The sequence below is a fragment of the Salvia hispanica genome, chromosome 2 (genome assembly GCF_023119035.1).
Source record: "Salvia hispanica cultivar TCC Black 2014 chromosome 2, UniMelb_Shisp_WGS_1.0, whole genome shotgun sequence".
NCBI lineage: Eukaryota > Viridiplantae > Streptophyta > Magnoliopsida > Lamiales > Lamiaceae > Salvia > Salvia hispanica.
In genome coordinates, this window is record NC_062966.1 from 22896795 (window position 1) to 22923851 (window position 27057).

A 27057-nucleotide genomic window follows, 5' to 3' on the forward strand; every position below is an offset into this window, starting at 1 on the left:
TTTTCTGTTTTTGAAGAGGAGATGAAGTGTTTGATCGAATGATTGTGTGAGAGGGGAGATGAGTGGTATTTAAAGAGGGAGATGGTGGGCTTTGGTGGGTTGTACGCGAAGGGTGGGCGCTTTGGAGAGTTGTACGTTGGGGAAAGTGAGGTAAGGTTGCACGGAACGTTAAAGTTGTTGTACTCCTACATAATTATTTGGTGATTAATAATGGGAGTACCTGTGGTTTGGAATATTTTTGGTACTATTATTATTATTGAGTTTTGAAATAAAAAGTTATAGGACGTTACGTACATTGTGGATCATACATTTCATGTGTCTACTTTCTTGATTCAGGTACTCATATGACTAGAAGTTATAGAATATAGTCCATTTTATGCAAATATAGTTTACAATTTTATTACTAGAAGTAAATAGGTGACATATATATGGAAAAGATTTATTGAGAAAAATATTATGGCAGACATAATACTTCCTCCGTCCGCCTATTAGGAGTCTCATTTATAGGTGACACGTGTTTTAAGAAATGTTAAGAAAAGTGAATGGAAAAAAGTTAGTGAAATAGGAGTCTCACTTGTATATAATAGTTTTAAATGAAACGTGAGTGACATGAGTTAGTAGAAGGTGTGACCTTATTAACATTTATGGTAAAAATAAACCGGGACTCCTATTCATGGACGACTAAAATGGAAAAGCAAGACTACTATTTGGACGAAGAGAGTACAAGATTGGTATATGCTATGTTTTCTAAAATTAGTTTGATTAATACTAACTTTTAGGAGATTTAAATTATTGATAAAGGGTTTTCACATAACAATTTATATATAATTCGGATTGATTTTGATGGGCCGATAAAAGAAAATAGCTACTACTCTGTTCTCGAAAGTTTGTCACGTGTTACCATTTCGGTCTATCCTCGAAAGTTTTCACAATTCACTTTTTACTATTTTTAATAATGAACCTCATATTCCACTAATTCATTCCTACTCACATTTTATTATAAAACTAATATTTCAAAAGTAGGATCCACATCCTACTCTTTTCAACTCATTTTTCATTACATTTCTTAAAACTCGACGGGCAAAGTATGACAATATTTGGGGACGGAGGTAGTAAAAAATATAATAATGGTTGGGGGCATGGGGCTTAGCCTGCCAGTGGTGAGATCTATTCGTGAGTATTGTTCTCTATTAATCCCTATTACTTTCATTTTTTTCATTTTGTTCATTTAAGTTTGATTCTATCATCTTAAAAAAGATGTCAATATTTTTATAAAATAAAGTTTGATTAATTCTTTGATTCATTTGTTTTTAATTTTACAAAAAATAGGAAAATCTAGTTTTAATTTAATGTAATTTGTCAAATTAATGAAATAAATAATTATTTTTAAAATATTAGAATCAAATTAAATGGAAATTCAAGGAGAAAGAAGCTCATATAAAACATGTAGTACTATACTATAAGGTATAAACCATGTGTGCGTCTCTATTAATGAAAGTATAGTAAGAGAATTAGGACAAATAGTTATTGAATCAGAGTCATGACGACTTCTATTACAACCAAGATTCATAGTGGTGATCAGTTTCTAAATTAACTTCGCGTACACTTGCGAATTAAAAATTAAAACTTCTTAACTTTTAGTTCTATTTTGAAACCTTGAGAGAGCCCATTTCGACTAAAATTTTCGATTATGTTCAATAAATACATCAATTTTAACAAATATATACAATAAGTAAGATATTTTTTTAAACATCTGCTCTTTTCAATGTATGCTGATCATGTTGATGAGTCTAAGCCAATGATATTCAATACTATTACTATTAATTAGCTCGATAGTTTAGTTTGGAGAATACAAAGTTAATGTGTGAAAAAATCATTTAAAATTATATTGTGAGACGTGCTTAAATTTTAACCAAAAATTGAAACACTAAATTGTTAGATTCTAATAATCTCGAAAACCCAAATTACTATAGGAGTATCACGAATCAATCTCAAGTTATTTAATTGTCAGACATTATAAAAATCTGACAGAATGGTCATAAAAAAAGGTTTAAGACATTGAGCCATAAATTCAGAAAATGTCCAGACTATGTTTGAAACTTCTTTATTAGTGGGTTTTCTAATGAACAAGGATTTCAATTTTTTATCCTGTTATATATGTTTTGTATGCATAGATGTCAAAAAAATTTTATGGTTTAATGAACATAAATTTAGAGGTCACGCCACGAAGACTCGAATCGAGACTTTTGGTCTCGACATTATTAACTTCTCTATCGTTGGCCAACTCAGTGTTGTCAAACTTTTTTTAATTACATGTTATGTAGGTAAGTATTATGTGATACATAGGCGAGACACCTGTATTATAATAGGAAAAAGTCTTAACATTCCATGTAGATGAGATTCGAACCTGGAGAACTTATAAATCGAGTCTTGTAGTGAAGATGATTAGTAATTAACTAAGGTGATTAACGATAATTAAGTCTATACTTAAAAGTTGATTGATAATTAGCTGTACATTATTGTTTACAAGACAAAATTCTACCTTCGAATCTTGCGTGTCTTTAGAAATATATTCTCTGCAAAAAAGAGTTTATTTGTTTATATTATCAAAGTGTGGATCAGCCAGTTTGGTCGCGACATTATGAAAATTAATCTAATTAAACATGATTTGTGACTAATTACTTAATTTTGTAACACCTTTAAAATTAACAAAAAGAAATAACTATAATTGAGAGGATTCGCCTTTATTTTTGTCGAAGATCCACTCCCACTGATTAACTAAACATAAAGATTTTATCTGTCTTTGATATCTAACTACTTGCATTATATTAAATGATTTTTTCTACATGTTCTTGTTTCCAATTCTAAGTATATTATTCACGTCATTCGTTACAAACTTACAAGAAATATATAGAAATATCTGTCAAAATAAATTATTTGATGTCTATATATTTTATTTTCCATATCTAAAAACTTCAAATTAAATCATTCTTTTAGTGCAATTAATTTCATCTTAAATATAATGGATTTACATATTAAATGCAATATTTTTAGTATTTTTAATTTTCGCGAGAAAAAATCACTCACCCTTTTCATTTATTTTTTTAATATATATTTATAATATTTTTTAGCCATGAAGGTCTGCATGCAAGTGTGAAATTTCAAGTTTTTTCTGACATGTTCATATTTCTTTCAAACCACATGATTATAGACTATAAATAATTAAATATTCCTAGACACAAAAACACATCATATTTTTATCAGAACTTGTTTAATTATCTATTATATCAGGTGTCAACTGGATATTTATTGAGATATTTTTTTACTAAACCTGTCAAGATATTTGAAGATCTAACATGCCAACCCCGAATCGATTGGCAAAGATATATTGCAGTCTACACTTGTCAACAATTAATAAAAAACATATGAAACCAGTAATTTTTAATTTATAGACTTTTTCCATATCTTACAATTTAAAATCGAGAATATTAATTAATTAAAAATAAATTAACATATTATTATATAGTTTCCCTTTTGTAATTATCTAGAAAAAGGTTAGCCTTTTCAAATTAAATACTATATGCAAATTTAGGGGGAAAAATTAACTTTTCTAGTGAATATTAGCAAAATTATCTTCAAATCAAATTGAAAATCACATTTGAATTCATCATCTTTTTTTTTATGATATATTCTTTACAAATTACAAGGCATATATAAACTATATATGTGGTACTTGTAAGTTGTATCATACGCTTTGGTTTAATATATATCGATATTTACTATTTTCACTCATATGCATCCAATTATGAAATTTAGTCAAGCTCAAATATTTATACATAACTTCATTCCACGAACTTAATAGCACAATTAACATTACCATAGTAATTAATTAGTTTGTTCTGCCATATATAATCATGATCATGTCTGACTGAAATTCAAAGAGAATTAGTATTAATAAATTAATAATAAGGTGGTCCATGATTAATGATTGAAGCTAATTAAATTAGCAAATGTGAATTATTTGTTGTAGAATGGTTGTAGAAGAGTAGTAGTAGAACAAGTCATAATTGTGCTGCCCTTTTTGCCCACATTTTCCTTTGCCATTAAGTTCTTACCATTCCTAGTAACCAATCGTCTTCTCACTACATTAATTTTAAATATATGGAAACATTACGCAATGATATTCAAATTTGGGTTGATTGTTAAATCTAGATTTCTTTTTGTGATTTTGACGTACTAATATTCAATGGATTTAGTTAGAGTAGTGCTAAAGCCTAAAAGCACATAATAAGTGTACACATAACTGACATAAGCTATCATCTTATGTATAGTCTAATCGTGTTTATGGTGAACGGATAAAGAATATTGGTGCGACTTTATTGATTCAATTTTCTTATAGTCGAATCATTTTCATTTCTTTCTCTAATTTCAACCTTCTTAATTCTTTTTGATTATATCGGAAAATTTCAACAAAATAATAATAAAATAAACAAATTAAAATATATAATGTGGTAGGGCTTAAGCCTCTTCCGGTAAGGTTGTGTCGCCTTGATCGTATGAATCGTGTTAATTATGCCAACAACGGTAAAATCAATTACGCCAATTGTACGTATCAAAATATATAGATTAATATACTAATTATTTTAAATTTGAAAAAGTAAAAAGTGAGACATCAAACATATATATAGTTTATTGATTATGGATATAAAACCAATGTAATTATCAATTTTGGCTATTCTTACATTTTGTAACATAAAACTACTACTAGTAGACTACTTTATAAGACAAATATCAATATACATCCAGCCTTTGATATTTAGTACTGTCACAAATCAATGCATACAGTGAATTTCATTTGCATACCTTCAATAAACGGCATGAGTAATAAATTGAACAAATTATAAATATATTTCAGAAAGAGACCAAAAGATGAGATTAAATGAGTCCAAAGAGGAGGTTAAATAGAAATGGGCCGGCGTCCACCATTTGGGTTTAGTTACTCCTACACCAAATTCAAATGCTCAAAAAAATTTACTACTTATTTTATAAGTATCTGTTATACTTTGACTCAGCCTTCAAATTTGAAAACGGTAAAGAAAAAGATAATAGGATGTTAGTCTCACTTTTATGTAGTATTTATTTTCGAATGAAATATGAGTTAATTGAGATAATGAACTGTAAGGCATATGCCTCATTTATTAAAAATAGTCAAAAGATTGTGCCATGCACATAATGAAATATGAGATATATGTTTACAAACGGATGGGATACTTTTGTAAATAATGAGAATCATTTGCAGAGCAATAATTTCAATTAAATTCTTTTTTAATTGAAATATGTTGATAATAATCCCTCATTTAATCTATGATCAAAATTATTTTTATTTACATTTTGGTCATGGTAACTCGAATTCCGAACTATTAATTAGATGAAAAACACTTTATCAGCTAAGTGACACGCTTCATCCTTGAATTATTAAGTTACAAAAAAAAGTATTATAATCCCCACGAGTCCAATTCAACAATAACGAACCAATGTATTTGACTCTATTTTTTTCCTTTGAATCGTGTGGTCTGTTTTTTGTTAGATTTGGGGTTCATAAGCCCTTACAAATATTATAAATACATCTTAATTGGACGGAAAGTGCTTTAAGGACCAATATACACATGATTAAATATAAAGTTAATTGTGACCATTTTGTGCATAGTATTCCAATCACAAAATAATTATTTTGAGACCGTTGGAAATTGGGAATCATGATGAATGGAAATTGTACAAGAAATTGAGCCGTTGGTCCTATATGTTTTCCTTAACATTGGAGGTTTCTCACTCCATTACAAGCAATAATTATGCCAAGAAATATCAAGAAAAACATCCAATCTTCTAAAAGACCACCTACTTTGTCTCTATTTTGTCTCTTCGTTTTAACATTTTATACAAAAATGTTCTAATCTACGGAACAAGTGAATAGAACATTGAGATATTTTCGTAAAATGTTAAAACAATATGACAATATATATCGAAAATTAACCCTTAATTAATTTTATAATATAATTAGTTAAATCTTAGTTATTTCCTAAAGGATTCACTTTGATTTAATTATTTATATATGCATTAATCAACAATATTCTTAAGACGAAATTATGTGTCTATTACATGGAAAATTGGCGTTGGGATTTAAATTAAATTACAATTTTTTTATTTAGTTGGCTCATTACCAAAAATCCTTGACATTAGATGTAGACGCGGTTTATATTATGTTTAAATAATGACTTCATTTTGTTAATTTGCAGCACTCGAAATTTCTAACAACTAATTAGCAAATCGAGTCGTATATTGTTTACATACATATATTCAAACGAAAAAAAGGTTGTGCTTCAATAATATTTATTCAATCACTTTAATTTTATTGAACTTGTCTATTCGCTACAAAGCAAAAAATAATTCTTATATAAAATTAAATCAAGTGAGTTAGTGCATTTTTTGTTACTAGCCCTTAATGAAAAGACCAAATTGTTCGATATATCATAAATATATCTAACCTAATTAATCGTAAATAATAGTATAAATAAAATGAGAATCCAGCTGTTTACAACCTTGAAGAAAACATGGGGAAACAAAAGCCTCTCCATTATGCATAAAGTGAAGCATGTGTACTAATTTGTTTGTTTTTTATGCTCTAATTAAGAAAGCTTAATTAAGCTCTAATAACCCTACTCTCTCACTTTTGTGTTCTTTTTGAAGCATTCAAAACACTTTTTCCAACATCACAATTTTTTGTTTGAGGAATTAAGGTGTATTATTGGCTGGAAAATGCTTTTGACCAGACTCTTCAACTTGAGCACAAATTAAATTGGTTTAGTTTAAGTAGTTGGATTTGGAAAAAGATATTAAGGAGAAAAGTGGGGAGTTTAGGTCATGAAATTGCTGTTTTATTAGCTGTATGCCAAAGGGCTTTCTTGAATTCATGAATATAATGTCGGCTTGGACTAAGCTTTCTTAACTAATTAGCACATTTGGAATTTGAATATTGAGTTTTATGGAAAATCCAAAGGAAAATATGGATTGCTAAATTTCGGTTTCAAGAGAATTTTATGGGTGAATGTTCATTGGAGTTTTACAATGTCACTCAAGTGAAAATTGTTTTAATTTAATTTAAGGTGAAGTGAAGGTTGTGAAACACATAATTACATAATTATTAGATGTAGATTTTCTAGCGCGGTTGGTACTATTATTGTAATCGATAAAACATCATGTCCTATTGCATGTTGTTATCAATAAAAAAACAATAGTTTTATCGACCGAGATTTCCCAATATCCTATTTTTTCATTGGTAAAAAAGTGTTATTGACAATAATTTATAGTATGTTGGTAATTTTTTTAGCTGCATACTACGAACATTTCACACGGTAATTTTTCGGTAATCCAACTTCTTTTTTGCAGTGTATTGTTTTGTCGAACCTTTACTCATCAAGTAAATTGGCTTCGATTATTTTCTTTACCAAAAAAATGTAATGGATGATGAACCACTGCACCACCATATAAGTTATATCTCATGTGGAAATAAAAACCAACTCAAGATCTTGTCTTAAATCCTAATTAAAGAGAATCTTTTGTATCTAGTTCTTTAATTAGATAATTAGATGTAAATGATAGCACTAAGCATAGTATAATGAAAGCGATTACTATTAAACTTAAAGTTTAGTTACACAAAATATATCACCAAGATCACGAGCTCACTCGCAAACATGCAAGTGGATTTCGAATCAAAATTCAAAATCAATTTAAGCCTTTTTTACAGCTAGCCATGAGGCCAGCTAAGAAAACTAAAGCCAATAGTTTTATTGAGCTAAAATTGGCAAATGGTAGGCTTAGCTTTAGCAAAATCAAATCAATTAATAGAAAAAAGTGCATAATAAATGATGAAATTGAGTAAGCATTGAAACAGGGAAAGCCAAGATTGGGTGTACTAGTACGTACCACAATCAAATCCATTTTTAGTTGTATACTTTAGGTATTGGAAATGCACATGTTCAAAAAGATAGAGTCGTTTTCTTCCCAATCCATAGTTTTTCTAACATAATTAACTCATAAATGATATTCGTTTGGAAACAACAAAAAAGCAAAGGCATTGCTATAAAATCCAATCTTTGGAGCCTTACCTTCCTTTTTTTGATGCAAAAATGCTCAGAGTTATAGTAGAGGCGAGCTAAAAATATAAGTAAAAATCCAAGAAAAAAAACACAAAATCTCGCAACAAGTAATTACAAAGAACAAATAACACCAACCAACTGAAGACGATAAGAAAACAATGACTTAAACAATCAAGACTCAATCTTATCAAGTTGACATGTCGAAGCAAAAGAGCAAAACTAAAATAAACTTCAAGTGATCAAACCGCTACGAGATCTAGATCCTTAACTTATCATGTACGGTCTCTTGTGTCCATCAATTTCTAATTTGCTCCATTAGTCATTCATTTGTTCGAGCTTGAAAAAATCAACCGGACTCCAACCTCTAGCCAATGTGTCTAGCCTTCAAAATAGGCACTTCTTCTTGAACTATCACATAGCCCAAAATCTTAAAAATAACTTTATTTTGAATATCTCAATTAAATCATGCAAAAGTTTCTTAAACCTCTGGAATGGGGTACATTTCCACACGATTGGATGAATAAATAGATAAAGAATTAAAGATTTTGTTAGAATTGGATAAATAAATAGATAAAGATTGACAATAATAATTGGTGTTGCTATTTCATAATAAACCTAAACCAAATGATTGATTTTGATTTTTGCCACGGAAGGCTTTCCTTTTCCTTACCCCAATAGGTTAGTGGGATTTTTGGGTATTTTGCATTTGTAAAAAATAGTAGGAGTAACTTTTTCAGTTATTTATTAATTATTATATATCAAGTTATATGGCAACTGGGAGGGACACGTGGCCTTTGGAAACCTAACCTTTGTTGCTAAGTAAACCACCATTGGCAAAGTTACAAAATAGGGAGAGAGTTAGAGGAAACTTGTTTGCTTCAAAAGAAAAGTTTGAAAGTGAGAGAATAATTTTATATTCACCATTAACTCCCCCTTTTTTTAGTGTGGATCCCCTTCTATTGACATATATTTGGAAATTAAAAAAATAATAGGATGAAAATTTAAAACCCCCACTTTCATACTTGAGTTCAATTTTTTTCCCTTCAGTGATTGTTAATTTCTCAACCACTTTCACAATATTAGTAGCAATAAGCCAATATATATATGTTTGCATTGGTTAAGCGAAAACTCCCCACTTTATTATAACGAAGAAAATCTTTTATCCCATTATTATTGGTTAGGAATCTCACGTCTTTTGATGAATTATACTTTAGCTAAATAGCCTAAATGTGCATAGTTATAATAACACAAAGTAACAATAAATATCATCGAACTATATATAATTATATACTTTACAATGCACAACGGATAATTCATGAGTATAACTAGTAAAGAAAAATTTCATATAATGGATCTTTTATTTTATTTTTTTGCATGTGTGAATCTCTTCCTTTTTTATGTATATGTCAAATGAGATGTGACCATGAAATGATTTAACTAAAAAAAATCAACGCGTTGGTTTGAATAAACACAAAATGAGAGGAAACGTGAATTTGATATCGAAACAATATAAAGTTTTACAAGCGTTGAAAGTAAATAAAGTTGGAAAGAAAGCCACTTTAACAAAGCATACAATTCATACTAGTACCAAATAATTGCAAGTTACCTATACATGATATTTTCCTCTAATCATTTCACAAAAATCTTAGTAATTCATAATATCTACCCATAACTGCCTCTGCAAAAGTAATTACATATGGCTAGTCATATCAATATTGGTCATATCATGAAAATGGAAGTCAGAGAATCCGGAGCTATTATATGTAAAATCGACTGCAATTCTAAAGAATGAATTAACATATCATCGAGCGAGCACTCAATTAAGTGCAAAGAAGCAAAGCACGTTATTGACAAAGCACTTTATGGAGTGCTATACTGATTGTACGTAATTAATATTATGAGTTAGAAATTATTTTATGCAACTTAATTTTTGAAGCACATTTAAATATTTAATCATGATTTGATTTAGGTCGATTGCAATAAATACATTGGTTTCGGTCGAAAACCATTGGGAAGGGAAAATGTGGATGTAGTGAACTGAAGGAATTTTAATTGAACAAACTTAGGCAATAAACAGCCAAACAATAATTGGATGAAATTATTGATAAATATTAAAAATGTCACGTTTATTAAAGTGGAGTACGTAGTACTTTCTCTAAAGCTCAATGTACAACCCCTCTCCCTATAAATACACGCCCTTCACATTGCTCCACTCATTCAACCAATTCTTCCTCCAAAACTCAAAACATCAACTCTCCCAAATTCAAATTCCCAAATCAAAAATTCAATCCCTAAAAACCAAAATCAATTACAAAAATGGAGCAAAATCTCCCAATCATCGCGAAGAAATTCTGGAGCATACTGAAAGTAGCGTACTTCATGCTGAGAAAAGGCATTTCAAAGGCCAAATTGCTCTCCGATCTCAGCACCATGATGAAGCGCGGCAAAATCGCCGGAAAAACCGCAATGCACAACCTCATCTTCCACCACCACCACCACGGCGAGGCGGCGCCGCCACTGCCGGAGGAGTACGAGTTCAGCTGCCGCAGCACGCCGGCGTTCCGGCTGCCGTTCCACCTCGGGAAGCGGAAGCAGGCGGCGGAGATGGAGCTGTGGGCGGCGGCGGTGGAGATGGCGTGCAGCGCGGCGCCGTCGCCGGCGCTGCCGGGGTTCGGGAGGACGCCGGCGGTGAGGCAGCTGAGGATCACGGACTCGCCGTTCCCGCTGAGGGAGATCGACGAGGATCACCGCGTCGATGAGGCGGCGGAGGAGTTCATCACCAAATTTTATAGGGATTTGAAGAAGCAAAATGGGGCTTGATTTGATTTTTACTGTGTGTTTGTGTGTTTTTTTTGGAGATTTTGGGGGAAATGGAAGCATGTTGCAATTTTTATGTGCTTATGCTTATGGATATTTTGAATATTTTTATGGGTAGAAATAATGATAAATATTGGTATATTTAGGAATGTTTTAGGTTTGTTGTTAGTCAAGGAAATGTAATTTAGCAATATACGAAGGAATAAAAAAGAATTATCTGTGAATGTATATATTGATGTGCTTTTGATTCATTGATTCTTCTTTTTCTGCAAATTTTTTAGGCATTTTGTGTTTTATTTTGTAATACTCTATATAGGAGTATAATTTAATTATATTTTGGTTACAAAAGTCTAGGAAAATTGGGATACCGCTTGATTTTGCTTATGTTTCTGGTCTCTTCAAAATTCAACTCTCATTTTTTGTGATTTATCTTAGTCTCAAATAAATTCTCAAACATCAAGTAAATTCATAGCCACAAAAGCATAAACGAAACAAGAAATCGTAAACAACTAAAAACATTGAGAATTGGCGATGAAATGCAACTTAACTTGCTAGATATTGGAAGGTATAAATACCATATTGAGAAAGTAAATTGGTAATTATTGAAAATTCTCCTAAAGGCAGGAAAACTTCAAATGATGGGAAGTATTTAGATCATAGTCAAGTTTTGGGATGATTGGAAAAAATGTCACTTGGAACATAAATTGACGCTATACTATTCCCCATATCTCTCTAAAATTTCAAAATTCATTTGTTACCTTATTTCAATTTCGTATTTCATTTCATAAATAAATTTTGAAACATATGGTAAAACAAAAATAATCATGAACATAACAAAGCTACTAGTACTGAAAAATAGAGAACAGATATAAATGGAAACCATTATAAATTATGAATAAAGTAGAAACTAGAATACTTCAAACAGAGGTCTAAACATTTCCTTAAAAGGTAAGTTTTCAAACAAGACATCAACCATAAACAATTGCATAGACCCAAAAGGGAAAAAGCAGTATCTAAGCAAAATACAGACATCAATAGTTCTGTAAACAGAAGCAAAACATGTTCAAAACAACTGAGTTTCTTGTTCCATTTCACAATTAAACACCAGCAACCTCAAACAAACGACCAGTTCACGAACATGAAGCAGATGCAATGAGCGTCTTCGTCATCATTCAGAACTTTCCACGCGACTGCTCTCTCGTACGAGACGGGCCTGCCCATGCTCGACATACAGATTCCTCCCGGGAGAGTCGCAAAACCCTGTCGTATAAACTCGTTTATCAAATTTTTCCGCGTCAAGAAAAAATTGGCTAGATTAGTAGCGAGCGTGTGTTTTGCTCACCTGATTCATTATCCGTGGGAACTCGGAGCAGATGTTCTTTCGGCCGTGATCATCGAGTATTTTCTCCAGAGAGATGTCTTGAAGCGCAACGAGGGTCGTCTCCAGCATGTCTACGCCGGCCTGGTTTGCAAACGTGAAATCTGATGCTGCCTGCATAAGTATTGCGAGTGAAGCATCATTACATATTGTTTCCTTCGATCAACTTTCATAGATACGAGCGTTGCAATCGTACCTTCACAGAGCAGCACATGATAGCATCCGAATGGTGCCACAGTGCTTTAAGGATGGAATCGTTCCCTCCACCGTTCGTTTGAGAAGCTCGACTCCCATAAAGTTCCTAGAAAGAAACAGTGCACGAAGATTTAAGGAAAGTCGAGTGAGGACGGTGCTTGGGAGTACCTTAAGACGAAGAATACACATGCAAAATGAGGCGAAGGTTTACCTATAGCTTTGGCAGATCCAACGCGAGGATGTGCTTCGGGAGTACCAAGTGGCTGAGCGAAGACCGGCATGAGGACCGATGCCAGAGGGGAGAGAGCTAATGCCACACGTTGAACTGATGATATAATGCTGCGAACGTATTGCCGCGCCATGCACGCGACGTTATCTTGCATGTGGCTTTCAAAGCGAATTGGAAGGCGATTGTCATGACGGACCTTGTAGCGCCACCGTTACTAGAGAGCCGTTGGATGGTTTGTTTCCGGCTGCTCCAGTTTCCAGAGCCGAAGCAAGGTCCAGTGTTCGATTTGGACTGCCAGCTTCCTAAATATTATCAATCCAACAATAATGAATCTATAAATCAAAATAATCAAATACGAGAAACGAGGAAAGCAGCAACGTGAACTGACCTTGCCCGAATCAAGGGGAATGATGCGAAAAGCCAGACGGCAGCAGTGGAGCGTCATCAGCGAAAGAGGCATCAATAGGGGCGAATATGAGTTCAGAACATGTGCCTACTGCATTTTCATCCATTCCACAACAGAGCTGCCAAAAAAATTAAGAAAAAAATAAAATTACTTTCTTAACGGGCTCAAAGAAGTAAAAAATAAAATACCCAAAAATTGGAACCAAAAAATTCCCAATGTTTTTCCATTCCCATTTTAAAAGCAACGCAGAAATATACCTGCAAGAGCATACGTCCCTAGGCATCATCGCGTCTTCAGCAGTCTGGCAATCCCTTTCCCGAGTTTAATCACCTCGAGCAGCTATAAAGCATCAGAATATATTGTGTTATAACAAGATAAAGGATCGTAGCGCTTTAAACTATGAAAACAATTTACTTCAAACGGAAAAGAGACAATTCTATACACTTGCCTCTTCGTGCTCAATAGTCTGAGCCAAAGGAAGTATAACTTGGGCCTCCGTAGTTACCAACTCGAGGACCTAAGAACGTACAAGGACCAATTTTAACGGCAGCAGCTGAGTAGGCGTCAATATTGGTGTCTGCCCATTCCGATCTATGCTCTCTCAAAAATCGTAGCAGTATTGCAGGAGGCACATTCTGGACCCGAAAAATTAAGATTATGTTATTATAATTACAGCACGTACAAACGAATGCTCATTAGTCAACCGGGAAATATACCCGTGAGGATGATACTAGCTCAACAGCACAAAATCATACTGACCTGAAGAAGCATAGAGGCTTTGGCACACAGGATGGAGCTGCAAATGGAATTATATCCGCTTGCGAAAGAGATATTCAACCCCATCAAGTTTTTCTGGATTCGAGTTGACAAGAATGGTGATATCATCCACGCCATCATTGCCTATCAAAGACCACCCTCATCACCGAAAACCATTAAGAGCCTCGTTGAACCCCTCTGTATAAATGATCCAAACGGTTACATGGAAGACCCCACGGAAAAAGAATAACAAATGGAGGAAAGGAGAAATATCTTACCTGCTCAACCGGTGGCTAAGCTGTAGAGCAGCTGGCCTTCTGCCCCAGTTGTTCACACTAGGGCTGTGAAATGTCGAGAGCTATCTGCCTAAGATGGCGCACAGCCTACAGTTTGGGCAAAAGAAAAACAATCATTCACAGCAAGGAATAAGCTTTCGTCAAAATGTTTTGGGGTTGGGAAAAATTTCAGCAGTTGTGATCCTTTGAGCGAGCACAGTCGACGATTCATAGAGGGGCGCAAAACCTCAGGAACACTCCCAAAGCCTGATGAATGAACGGCAAACAACAAAGAAATAGAAGTTATTTATAGAAAAACTGCTAGTAAAGTTTTTGGGAAAATGTCCAAAACACCATGTGGCAACAATTAAGTTTTTAAAAGTTACATGAATCCACTCCTCAAAAAAAATAAAAAACCACAACAAATTTAGGTGATAAAATGCAAATACAATTACCTCCAAATTCATATGATCGACGATGTGGATGATAGAGCCTCCTCCTTCACAAGGTCTGATTAGGTAACCACTAGGCAACATCTCAGCTCTAACAAATTCTGAACAGGCGGCATGCTGGACCATTTCTGAGTGTTGCTGAGAGACCTCTCACAAACCACCAAAATGCCAATCCATCCAAAAAACCAAGAGGTGAAAAGCGTCCCAACAACCAAAAGCGCGACATCAGGCGCGAGAGTGTTGGTGCATACAGCTAAATTTTTTTAAAATTATAGAGCCATGAGTAACATACAAAGTTAAGGTAATTTTAAACAAATCACGATATATAAGTACTAACTCTACCTGCATGTATAAAAGTTCTATGGTTCCACCATTGGCAGTAGGCAGCACGTTTACCACATCCACAGCTCGGCAATCGCGAAACCATGAAGGTCGATCCTTCAGGATTTCTGCAACCTGGAACATGAAGCAGGATAAAATTCTTAAGTAAGATGAGACTTTAGAAACAAAAGGAAACAGAGTGATGGTATTCTTACTCTGGTGGGTTCTAGACCAACCAGACCGCAAGCTCGTGCTGCCACGCCAGGGCAACCATGAGAAATAGCAACGATTCCAATGGAATCCGGACCAGGCTAACAAAGGTTTACAAAAATAAGGGCATTCAGATTATGAAACATAGTATATTATATAATCCACAATTTTATAGTATAACACGAGGTAGCATAGAATTATTGTAGACGCGGAAGTTTCAGAGAACTCGAATACCTTCATTCCAGGCATTTGGACCCACTCAACGGCAGTTCCAGTAGCCTTCGAAAGAAACTCTGCTAAAGTTTCTTCTGCAATGGACAAAAGTCTAGGAAAATACAAATGACAATGGAACAGTGTGAGCCACCACGTAAAACAAACATCGAACGTTCATTGTACTATATGTAGTAAAATAACAGCTGATATACTCTTACTTCTATTGTAAAAATGTCTAAACAATCATAACCCCCCTACTAACCCTGCAGGACTTGCATCCCTCGGAGGATGCTGAGGCGTCAAGTGGTGCTTTTGACCACTCGTCACCACTGATTCGCAGCTCGTGTCTTTAGTTGAAAGTGGATTCTGCAAGCCAATTGATTAACTTTGTTAATTTACCAAGACCATTATGACACATTAGAAAACTAGAGTTTCATGAAACTAACAACGGTGAGACTAGTTCTAAGATTCTCACATTCGGTGTATGCTGGCGAAAGTAACTGTTTTCATACACCAAGTGTGATACTTGCTTCTGCAACCTATCATTTTCCTCCATCAACAGTTTGTTCATCGCTGTCAGCTTCCGATTTACACCTTGCAGCCTTGACGCTTCTTTTCTTTGCTTCTCTCTGCATCTGTATTCGAAGAGGGAACAATTCAAGATTTTAATTTCCGAACACAAGAATCATAACTTATATAGGACACACTTTTTGTTGCATCAAATTCACTAAACATACACAACCAATCAACTATAGTGCTAAAAACAATCAACACCAATCTGCATATATACCTTCTGTTCTGGAACCAGACTTTGATCTGCTTAGGCTCAATGTGGGATAAAATGGGGCACTCACGAATGAGCTGCTGGCGACGAATGGAGCTTGGTTTTGGACAATCATGGTATAGCCTCTCGAGGGCTTCAACCTGCTCGGGCGTATACCGCACATATTTCCCATTATCCATAGCTGCAGCTGCGGCAGCAGCAGCCGCAGCTGCCTTGCTACTCTCTTTGCAAGACATTGCCATCTTCCACAACTACAACCTCAACTACTACAAACGAAGAATCAATCCTTATTCTCCCCTCCCCACCCCTAATTAAACACCTTAAAACACTTCAGTCTTTCTTCAAGAACCCTTTTTTCAGAAACAATCCAAACATTCTAAAACCCAGAGTCTTGCTTTGCTAAACAACAACTACCCTACATCAAACAGTATCACAAAAAAGTAGGGAATATTCCTTAACCTGATTCTTACTAAAGAAAATTCTGCAAATACAAAACCTAATTGATCAAGAAGCTTAGAGCATAACAAACAAAATACAGCTGAAATATAACAGGTAACTAAATCCCCCTTTCAAACAAAATCAAGAAACACTTATTCTTATCTTCAATTCTTGAATCCACCAAACATCCCTCCAATCCCACCAACTACCCTTCATAATAACTGATTCAATAACCCAACACCAACCCTATTTCACGAAAAGATCGAACCTTTGAGCCTCCCAACACACAGAAGCACACCACACATAAGCATCTCATAGCTGTCTCCAAGATTCCACCTCCCTCCTCTTCAAAAATCGAAACTTTCTTCAATGGATGAAATTTCTGTGACATGCAAAGACACTAGAAAAGCAGAAACACATACACACAAACATGTTACATGGATCTGGGCGTTTGAGCTGAAAATGAGTTGTTGGTAAAGAAAAACAGAAGGGAAAGAAAAGGAACAGAGAGACCAGATAGTGCTTGGTGGAGCCTTTATTATTTTTCTGCTTTGGTTTTTATTTTCAATGTGTTGTTTCCATTGGCTCGTTTGCTTTTACTTTTCTCTCTCTGTGTGGTATATCTCCAATCTCTGCCTTCAGATTCTCTCTCTTACTGTGCTCTGAATTTGGAATATCTCATGAATGGGACTCTCTCTCCGCAGGACTATTCTGTCCTCTCTCTCTCTCTCCATAGTGAAAAACATTACCCCTCAATTTCAATCAAATTACTACTCCACCAAATTCTCAATTGCAATTTACAGACTGCAAAAAAATTAAATCTTTTATTCTTTGCAAGAATTTCAAGTAGTTCTTGAGTGGCAAAAGGGTAAAACGCGGTGATGGGAGTGGGTAAATGTGAGAAAGGAGAAATCTTGGAGCAAGAAAAAGATTTTGAGGGATGGGAGAGAGAGAAGACATCATGATGAGGATTCTGCATGCGCCTCCTCGATTCTACTTCTCTGCTCTTTTAATTGAGAGGGCATTCTGTCGGCATAGTTGAAGTACGGAGAAAGTCTCCGCGCCGGAGGAGTCTGCAAAGGAGACGGACCCGCGTATGGAAGTTGGCCGGGAAGAGAACCCATCGCCAACAACGAGTGCATCCACTGCTCGTTTGCTTCATCCATGTTGGGAATTTGTGAACTCGACTCTTTCCCCTTACCCTTACCCTTACCCGAGCGGGAATTTTTCTTCCAAAAGCTCATAATTTGATGAAGATTGAAGATTGGGAGAAGAGATTGAAAATGGAGAGAATGAAGATTGTGGGTGATGAATGGAGGAAGTGGAGGAAATATTTATAGGGGTGGGATGTAAAAATAGCCGTTGGGCCGAAAAAAAAAAAAAAATTTAAATATCGCCGAGCGTCGCCCACAATGGCCGGCGATCGCTCGGCGATAATCCGGCGATAAAACACCGGTTGGCGAAAAAACGGTAACATTATCGCCGAATTATCGTCGTTTTCACCACAACGGCCGGCGATAATCCGGCGATGTTCGGCGATTTATCGCCGGATTTTCGCCACCCCCATTGGGAGTGCTCTTAGGCTATGTTTGATCTCCAAGATTAATAGGGCGTGATTAATTAGTCAAAAATTTAACTGATATTGGAAAAAAAAATGGGATATTGATGTCTAAAACTATGAACTTTGATCAAATTTTAGTATTTTCTACTAATTTTAAAATTGGTATAAAAAATCACGAACTTTACCTTTTGTTTGTTATTTTCCATGGCAAGCCAAATAAGATATCTTTAGAATAGGCAACCGTGAAATATTTATGAGATTTTAGATTACTTTTTAAGTTCATGATAAGTACGATAAAATGGTACGTAGAAAATCACGTTGATTTAGTAATGCCAAATAGGGTAAAATATACACGAAAATTGGTTAGATATGGTGATTGACATGCCAAGAGAAAAAATAAACGAAATGTAAAATTTATAATTTTTTAGACTAATTTTAAAATTCATGGAAAATATCAAAATATGCTCAAAATTTATAATTTTAAAGACCAATATCTAACAAAATAAATTGGTGCTATCTGAATTTAATGAGATAAGACAATTGAAAAGTGATACTGTATTGTGATCACTGATCACATTCAAATAATCTTTCATTCAAACCATACCCAAAGTATTATTATTACACAAGAGTACAAAACTAGTACGTCATCTTTGCATTTGTTTTTATTTTAAATATTTTTATCTCATTTTTGTGAGTTAATAAACGATGTGCCACTTTTTTATTCTGATAGAGAACGGCCCATTTTCGTGCTTCGAGCCCAGCCCATTAATCCAACATAATATTGATGGCGACGATTTGAAGAAGCCCAGCCCGTTAATTCCATGCAGCTTTAACGGCGTCGTTTTTAAGGATTAGCTTATAATCTTTGAAATTATAGATTTCAGTCATCGATCGTCTCACACAGGTCAGTCCTAATTTGCTCCTAGTTTCTCTGTTAACTTAAATTTATGAATTAATGCTTGATTTCCGTGATGCAGATGCGTCTCTTATTGATCTGTGTTTGTAATTCTGTGTTTTGTTTCCATTTTAATTGAGCAATTGAGAATGGTGATGGAAATTACTTTGGTGAAATTGATTTGATTATGAGTGAAATTCGAAATAGGCAGATGCATATTGATTTCTCTGTTTGATGTTTCTTCTCGTCAATGCTTATTCCCAATTGAAAATATGACATGTTTGTGGATGAAATGTGTAGTGCAAAATTAGAATTCAGTAAAAACCTAAACATGAAATTTTGGTACTTGATCATTATTGTGTTGAGAGGTTTGGGTAGATGGTCGACAAAAGGAGACGTAACAATTCAGGGCTCAGTGAAACCTAAACATGAAATTCTGTTATTTGGCTATCATAGTTGAGCATAAAGTTATTTTTCTTAGGCTGAAGTCGTTGAAGGCAGATGAAGGGAAACCTTTAGTGATGCTATTATTAACACTTAATGGGGAAAGTGTTTTTTTCTGTGTATGCATCCTGTGAATCTTGATTTTGATCTCTGCCCTTTTCGATGTTATCGTGCAATCAAGTATGAGTAGATCTGCTGGTTGGAACTTCATTGCTTATATACAACTACCTACCATGATCATGTGAATGGACTAGCAAAAAATTGGCAGTCATAGTTAGTTTACATATGTCATAATAGTACTTTATGGGATCTAGTTGCTTTGGATCTCTTATAAGTTGATGGGGGGGCTTTTTTTTTCTACTTCTTTAACTTTATAATTTCTTGGCCCTCTTTATCTGATTCATTCAGAAATTGTTACTCCTTTACAAATCACATCTGATTGCAATCATTGTGCTATCTATATGTTCTTAGTTATCAGTTCCAAATGTAATACACAAGCTCAATTATAGCCCTTTTGCACTTGATTTATACCCCTTTATCATATATTATATGCTTATCCATTTTCTGGGCAAGTAGTTTACATTTTTGGGCATTAGTCGAGGGTTGGATTTGTAATATATGAACTTTTCTTTCATCATTTTCCTTTCCTTTCTTTGGATGCAACAGTTAGGAACTTTGATAACCATATTGGTTTTTATGCAGAATTGGGGTTATTTTTATTAATTGGGATTGTTGGCGGCAGGTTAACCGAGGTTCTTTTGTGGGAGCTAAAGTTGTTGGTGGGATATTGAGTAGTTGTTGAACTTGTATTTTGTGTTTATTTGGAAACTAAACATGCCTGCGCTAAAGGTTGAAACTGGTCACCAAGATGTTGTTCATGATGTGGCAATGGATTATTATGGTAAACGCCTTGCTACAGCTTCTTCAGACAGCACTATCAAAATAATCGGAGTTAGCAGTTCAGGATCTCAGCATCTTGCAACTCTATCCGGTCACCAAGGACCCGTGTGGCAAGCATCATGGGCCCATCCGAAGTTCGGTTCTCTCCTAGCTTCATGTTCTTATGATGGAAAAGTTATACTCTGGAAGGAGGGTAATCAAAATGAATGGACCCAGGCTCATGTTTTTGACGATCATAAAGCCTCTGTCAATTCTATTGCATGGGCTCCTCATGAACTCGGGCTTTGTCTGGCATGTGGATCCTCAGATGGAAACATATCAGTTTTCACTGCAAGATCTGATGGTGGATGGGATAAATCTCGAATTGACCAGGCTCATCCCGTTGGTGTCACATCTGTCTCTTGGGCCCCCTCAACGGCCCCTGGGGCTCTTGTGGGTTCTGGTCTACTCACCGCTGTTCAGAAGTTAGCATCCGGTGGCTGTGATAACACAGTGAAAGTGTGGAAGCTCGACAACGGAACATGGAGGATGGACTGCTTCCCTGCTCTTCATATGCATACTGATTGGGTAAGGGATGTCGCCTGGGCTCCGAATTTGGGACTTCCAAAGTCCACCATTGCAAGTGCTTCTGAAGATGGGAAAGTTATAACATGGGTCGCGGTCAAGGACGGTGATCAATGGGAAGGGAAAGTTCTGAATGATTTTGGAGCCCCCGTGTGGAAGGTGTCGTGGTCACTCACAGGGAACATCCTTGCTGTCGCTGATGGTAAAAACAACGTAACGCTGTGGAAAGAAGAGGTAGACGGAGAATGGCAGCAGGTGACTACAGTTGAATGATAAATCTAGTTGTTCTTATCATATCTTTTCCAGGTACAGAGGATCTTGAGACTGCTTTGCTCTCTAACTATTACTACTATGTTACAGTTTAATTTGATTAACCTGTTGGAAAACTATATAATAGTAACTGGTGATATCTACATTTGCATTTGAATATGATTTATGGACAAAATAATTACTATGTTTTGATTGTTATCTGGTTTTTCCATGGACTTAAGTTCATTTGTAAAATTATTACTAGGCGTGAAAGTTCAGTTTTTCGGTTCGTTTTTTCCCAAAATTGTACCTAATTGAAAAACTGATTTTTTCTAAAAATTTAACTGACCTAAGTCGAAATCATAGTAAAACTAAACTCGCAAAAACTGAATAGTGAAAATTGAACCAAATCAAAAATACTAGTATGATAATGAAATGGTACGACGAAATAAAAATTTTCCAAATTTCTCGACATGAAGGTCTCACTTATTTATCTCTCATCATATAAAGAAGAGAATTTTTTTCCCACGAATTTTGTCAAGATATCAATTTGGATCCATAATATATGAATATATATTCTGAGGTCTATAAACTTCGATTTAATATCATTTGAGTTATTTTTTCACTATATCAATTTTTTTAGGCGAAAATACCCTAAAGGCCATAAAGGGGAAATTCAATCTATTTACTATCTTCTTCATTAAAATATTGAGAGAGCGTTATTTTTTTTCCGCGAACTTTGTGAAAATATCATTTTTTGTCCGAGCTCTAGTTCTTTATCTGGTTCGATCCCATTGAGTCTTTCTCTCTCATCCTCCTGTTCTACAATGCAATAATCAGAGTTCCTTTCTCCCTGATTCATGGAACTTTGTTGCCAAACTTATATGTTGACTCGTGATCACAATTCTCTCTTTGGAAAAATCCTCAATTCTTTTAACAAGATTGAGTTTTCTCGAAGAGTCGGATTTGAGCCACAACAAATTTTAAGGAAGCATTGATGAAATTGACAGTTTGTTGTCTTTAAAGATGATGAATCTTTAGAAGTACAATCCCGATGATTTGATTCCAAATCCAATTCAAAAGCTTTTAATTCTCTATGTTTTAAAGCTGAACAACCATAGATTCTGCGGTGGAATCCCATATATCATCTGAAACATAACCTCGTTCAACTCCCTTGATCACTCTGAGAACAATCTAACCAAATAAATCCCACTTTCTCAAGGAATTAAAGTTCAGACTAAAAATGATATCTTGGCAAAGTTTTTCGGACCAAATAAGATGTTTTCTCAATATTTTAATGAATAAGAGAGAGCAAATAGATTGAAATACCTTTCATGAGCTTGAGTGTATATTTGCCCCCAAATAATTTGAAACGGTAAAAAATAGCTCAATTAATATTGAATCAAAATTTATGGACATTATAAGATATTTTCAAATACTAGATGCCAAAGTTGATACCTTGACAAAGGTATTTAACTAAAAAATTGTTCCCAATGTTATTTAACTAAAAATTGTTCCCCTGTATGAAGAATGAGATAAATTGTGGTCATTGATCATTATAATGTCTATAACTATAGGTAAGCCTATGATTTTCAAGATAATTACAATTAATCACCTATAGACTATAGTTAGGCCACACATTAAGGAGAGGGGCACGTGAGGGATCACCAGCCACGTTACCTCCTCACACGTGTGGGAAGCATCAAAGAAGGCTCTCATAGCCAGCCCAAAAATATCATACGAATATAATACTCCAATAATACAAATTAATAGTAATAAAATAAGTCCATTTATTAAAGACTACAGAAAAGGGATTCGAGTATCCAGCTACTGGAATTTTGACCATTAACACAACGCAAGAATGGCGTACCACTACGGATGCTTAGAGTACTAGTGCTAATTAGCTATACATACAACCTTCTTGTACGTATAATTCTTGTGAAAAAATTCGACATATTGAAAAGTTTATCACATGCTGGCTGACAACACCGCTCATCTTTGTCACGTGCTTAGTTGGATACCACGAACTACTACTATTTATAAAAAAAATTGAGTCAAAATATTAGAGTGTGATTAGTAATAACTTCCTCTAACTTGTTACTTGAGAAGGTTTTTTTGCATATGAATTAAGAAAATGATGTATAATGAGCTAAATTGTGAGATAATAAAATACTTTGGTGAGAGAAAATTGTTACTTTTTTGTCAAAAGAGAAAATGAATCGGTTAATCTGAGGCGTCTCGAAAATTAATATGAATTAGTGAACCATGATCACGATGGAAAAAATGCTTATGAGGTTGATATTTCTCTTTTTCTCCCTATATAATATATTTGATGAATGTATAAAGTTAAAGGAAACAAGAGCAACGGCTACAGAATATATGATTGTTTGGAAAAGTTAAAGAAGAAAATACAGTGTTGACAAATTGCCAACTGATTATGACTAATTAGCTGTAATTAGTTAAATGGGGGTTTAGTTTATCCATCTGTCCACAGTGAAGAAGTTATTATCGGGATTTGTACTAATCATTCATGATTATGGAATTAATTAAATCGAGAGATTTGTGGATGAATAATGGTTCCCGAACATAATGACTCGAATCTTCGGTCTATTAATTAATTGCGAGGTAATAATCAACGAATGACAATTGTTTTTCCTTGTGTAGATCGATCCTATATCAGTATAAGCTTGATGAGTGTATCCATTAGCACGTCTTGATTTTACTCTTATATGGGGAATTACTCCATGTGTTGCTTGACGTAAAATATGTATTACAAATTTGCTTCAGTCTTTTGCTGATTTTTTATATGGCTCGGTAGATAATAGTTAGATAAGCCGATGATTTTTTCCAAAATATGCGTGAGTATAATATATACCGAGGTACGCACTTATAAGTATCTTAGAGTTCCACCCTTAGGAACATGAACAAAAAATACTCGAATTCGCACAACCTTGAGAACACCCTCGAAAAGTATTATGTCATGTGGTCGTACCTAACCGAGTAGCTCTAAAAGCGTCTGTACAAGCTCGCAACAAAGGTTCTCATCTTGCTATTAAGGATAAATACAAACATTTCCATAACTTGTCCTTTCAACACAATGAATTGCCAATGTCTTGCGTTGCATGCATTAGAATACATATCAACACCCTATAAATAGATTATATACACACCAAAAATCGTTTGCGACAACAATTAAATAATTACGTGCATACCTAAAAACCACAATGTGCCAATATATATCCAACTGCAAGAATCACCAAATAATTATTAATTAAAAAACTTTCATCTAAACAAACAAACCCTAAATTTAATGTAGATTGTGACAATAATTGCTTAGATGTGGCTATTACTATATTTATGGTTTGAAGCATAATACGATGCATTCTTGTACATGTTACACCTTTGTTCGTAAAGGTAAAAAAACATAAAAATAACCCATGTGACAAAAATTGGCCCAATAGTTTGGCACTATTTCTATATTAAACCAAACTAAAAGTTACTTTCCACTGCCGCTGTTTTATTATCAATTTAAGTGTGACAACACTAATAACTATTGGTGTGATTATGAATGCAATAAATGAGATACAATCGAGACTACAAGTTCATGATAAAATCATTGCCTCAGTCGTAGAGTTGTTTTTTAATTTTACTTTACATGTACGATCGATCGAGGTAAGAGTAGAAGGTTATCGTCGTTTCATAAGCAAGAACATCTAGAGACTCTCACGTGTGTGCAACCTTTATCTCTAATTTATTCTAATTTTTTTATTAAAATCATAAAATAAAATCTTATGTTATCGATGAAATTGGACATCTTCATAGCTACAAGGGTATTACCAAAGACATCTTAATTCATCCACAAAATAGTAAGAAACCAAGTTTATAAAATCCTTTGGTAAGATAAAATCCGAGCTGTCACCGTCGTGCCTAAACGTGGGTTAAGGAATATAATAACATGTTAAATAGAGGTAATTAAAAGGGAAGTGTACCAATTGTGGACTAATAAATTAAGGATATGGTGTAAAAATTCAATTTTTAAAAGGGGTGGCCAAAACACCATTCCCGAGGGCAACATAATAGGTAGAAATATCAAGGGTTGATTATTCTTAAATTATAGTCCTACTCCAATTTATCCAATTACCTCAATTAGTCTTTCTCTACACTTGGCGAAATAAAGATTTACACTTTAAACCATTCACAAAATTGACTACTATTATACCACTGTCCAAGTAAAATTGAAACAAATTTATTCTGATCTTCTTCATAAAAAAAGTATACTTTGGTTGTGAATTATTTACTCTTTATTACTACTATTGTTTATTAATATGCTATAAAATCCGCAACTATTATGATCCACCTCAAAGTGAAAAAGTTGTGTTGGCATAAAGTTTATTTGATTTAATCACTTTACTAGTTAACAAACAATTCTAATATTTAGCGCGGGAGACTACAATCGTCCCTAATCCGTCCCGCATAAAGTCATAAATTTTTCTTATGATTGATCGAAAACGTTATAACTGTTATCCATTTCTATAGTTTTTTTAGAGCATATATCAACCGATTTCATTTTTTAACATAATGAAATAGTACAATTTTACCTTTAACGAAAGTTAAAACATTTTCTTGCCTCTTACATTCATTACTTTACGCTGATAATCACTCATTCACACTTATAACTTATAACTTTGCCCCAATATTATTATGAATACGAGTATAATTGGAATAGTAGTGCATGAACAATTGAACATGGCAATAGTAACATGCATGTTAGTAATAAATTTTGGCCTTATCAATAAAGCATAGGAAGCATGGTTTTTTTATATACTTTAATAATTTTATAAAGTATTTGCTCAGTTATCATAAGCTTCTGGAGCGAGAATCCCAATGCTGAGGCTTTTTTAAAAGGTATTTCTAAATAAAGAAAAATATATAAAAAAATAGATTGGGGCTCTTTCATTCAGAACAAAGTCAGTTGAGTAAGTGGCTTTTCATGTGAAGCTATGTGCTTTATAATTACTCCCCAACAATACTTCTTTATTACTACTATATATACATTCTTTTCCAAGAGTAGCTAGAATGAGTAAATAATGGAGTATTTTACCTTTATATTTTTCACATTTTTTTACTCTTTTATACTTTGCTTAGATAGGTTGCCAAAGTTGGAACTAAAATTAAAACGGATTGGATAATTGCAAAAATTGCAAATTTTTTTATTTTATACTCCCTCCATCCCGGATAATTCGGGTCACTTTGACCGGATACGGGTTCTAAAAATTGTACTAATGAAAAGTAAGTTGAAAAAGTTAGTGGAATGTGGGTCCTAGCTTTATATAAAGTATTAGTTTTACAATAAAATGTAAGTAGGAATGAGTTAGTGGAATATGAGGTCCACTACCAAAAATGGTAAAAGTGAAATGAGACAAATTATGTGGGACGGACCGAAATGGAAAATTGGGACGAATTATCCGGGACGGAGGGAGTAGTAATTTAATATTTTTAAAGTGTTGGAACAACTAAAATGTGGAGTAAGTATTTTTTTATTTTTTTTTTTGTGATTTATTATGTTAAAATGATAAATCTAAATATGTGAAAATACCTAAAGGAATAAATACGGAAGCAACCGACTTTGCAGAAGTAGAAGTGAAGAGTGACAAATAATGCATTCACCAAATAATAATTCTATTTTTAAATAAAAATTAAAAGATACCATAATTTACAAACAGACCCCTCTATTTGCGTGTATTTCCGATTGAGCCCATCCCTTTCACTAATAAAAAACCCACCATTTCTCTTCTTCACTTTCAACAAACACCGTTC

The 27057-nt window shown here is 34.0% G+C and overlaps 2 protein-coding genes and 1 pseudogene across 2 annotated transcripts; 2 read left to right on the plus strand and 1 right to left on the minus strand.

The window, feature by feature from the left end:
• The first annotated feature begins 10469 nt into the window (after positions 1 to 10469).
• On the plus strand, positions 10470 to 10973 carry LOC125206497. The gene has a single exon (XM_048105746.1). The coding sequence runs from the start codon at positions 10470 to 10472 to the stop codon at positions 10971 to 10973; it is 504 nt and encodes a 167-aa protein (XP_047961703.1).
• A 910-nt stretch (positions 10974 to 11883) lies between these two features.
• On the minus strand, positions 11884 to 17364 carry LOC125205974 (annotated as a pseudogene).
• A 1745-nt stretch (positions 17365 to 19109) lies between these two features.
• LOC125208381 (protein transport protein SEC13 homolog B-like) lies at positions 19110 to 21459 on the plus strand. Its single transcript, XM_048107986.1, has one exon. The coding sequence runs from the start codon at positions 20362 to 20364 to the stop codon at positions 21262 to 21264; it is 903 nt and encodes a 300-aa protein (XP_047963943.1). The 5' UTR covers positions 19110 to 20361; the 3' UTR covers positions 21265 to 21459.
• The last annotated feature ends 5598 nt before the right edge of the window (positions 21460 to 27057 follow it).

Coding starts and splice junctions, on each gene's coding strand:
- LOC125206497 (XM_048105746.1), top strand. CDS start 10,470: ATGGAGCAAAATCTCCCAATCATCGCGAAGAAATTCTGGAGCATACTG.
- LOC125208381 (XM_048107986.1), top strand. CDS start 20,362: ATGCCTGCGCTAAAGGTTGAAACTGGTCACCAAGATGTTGTTCATGAT.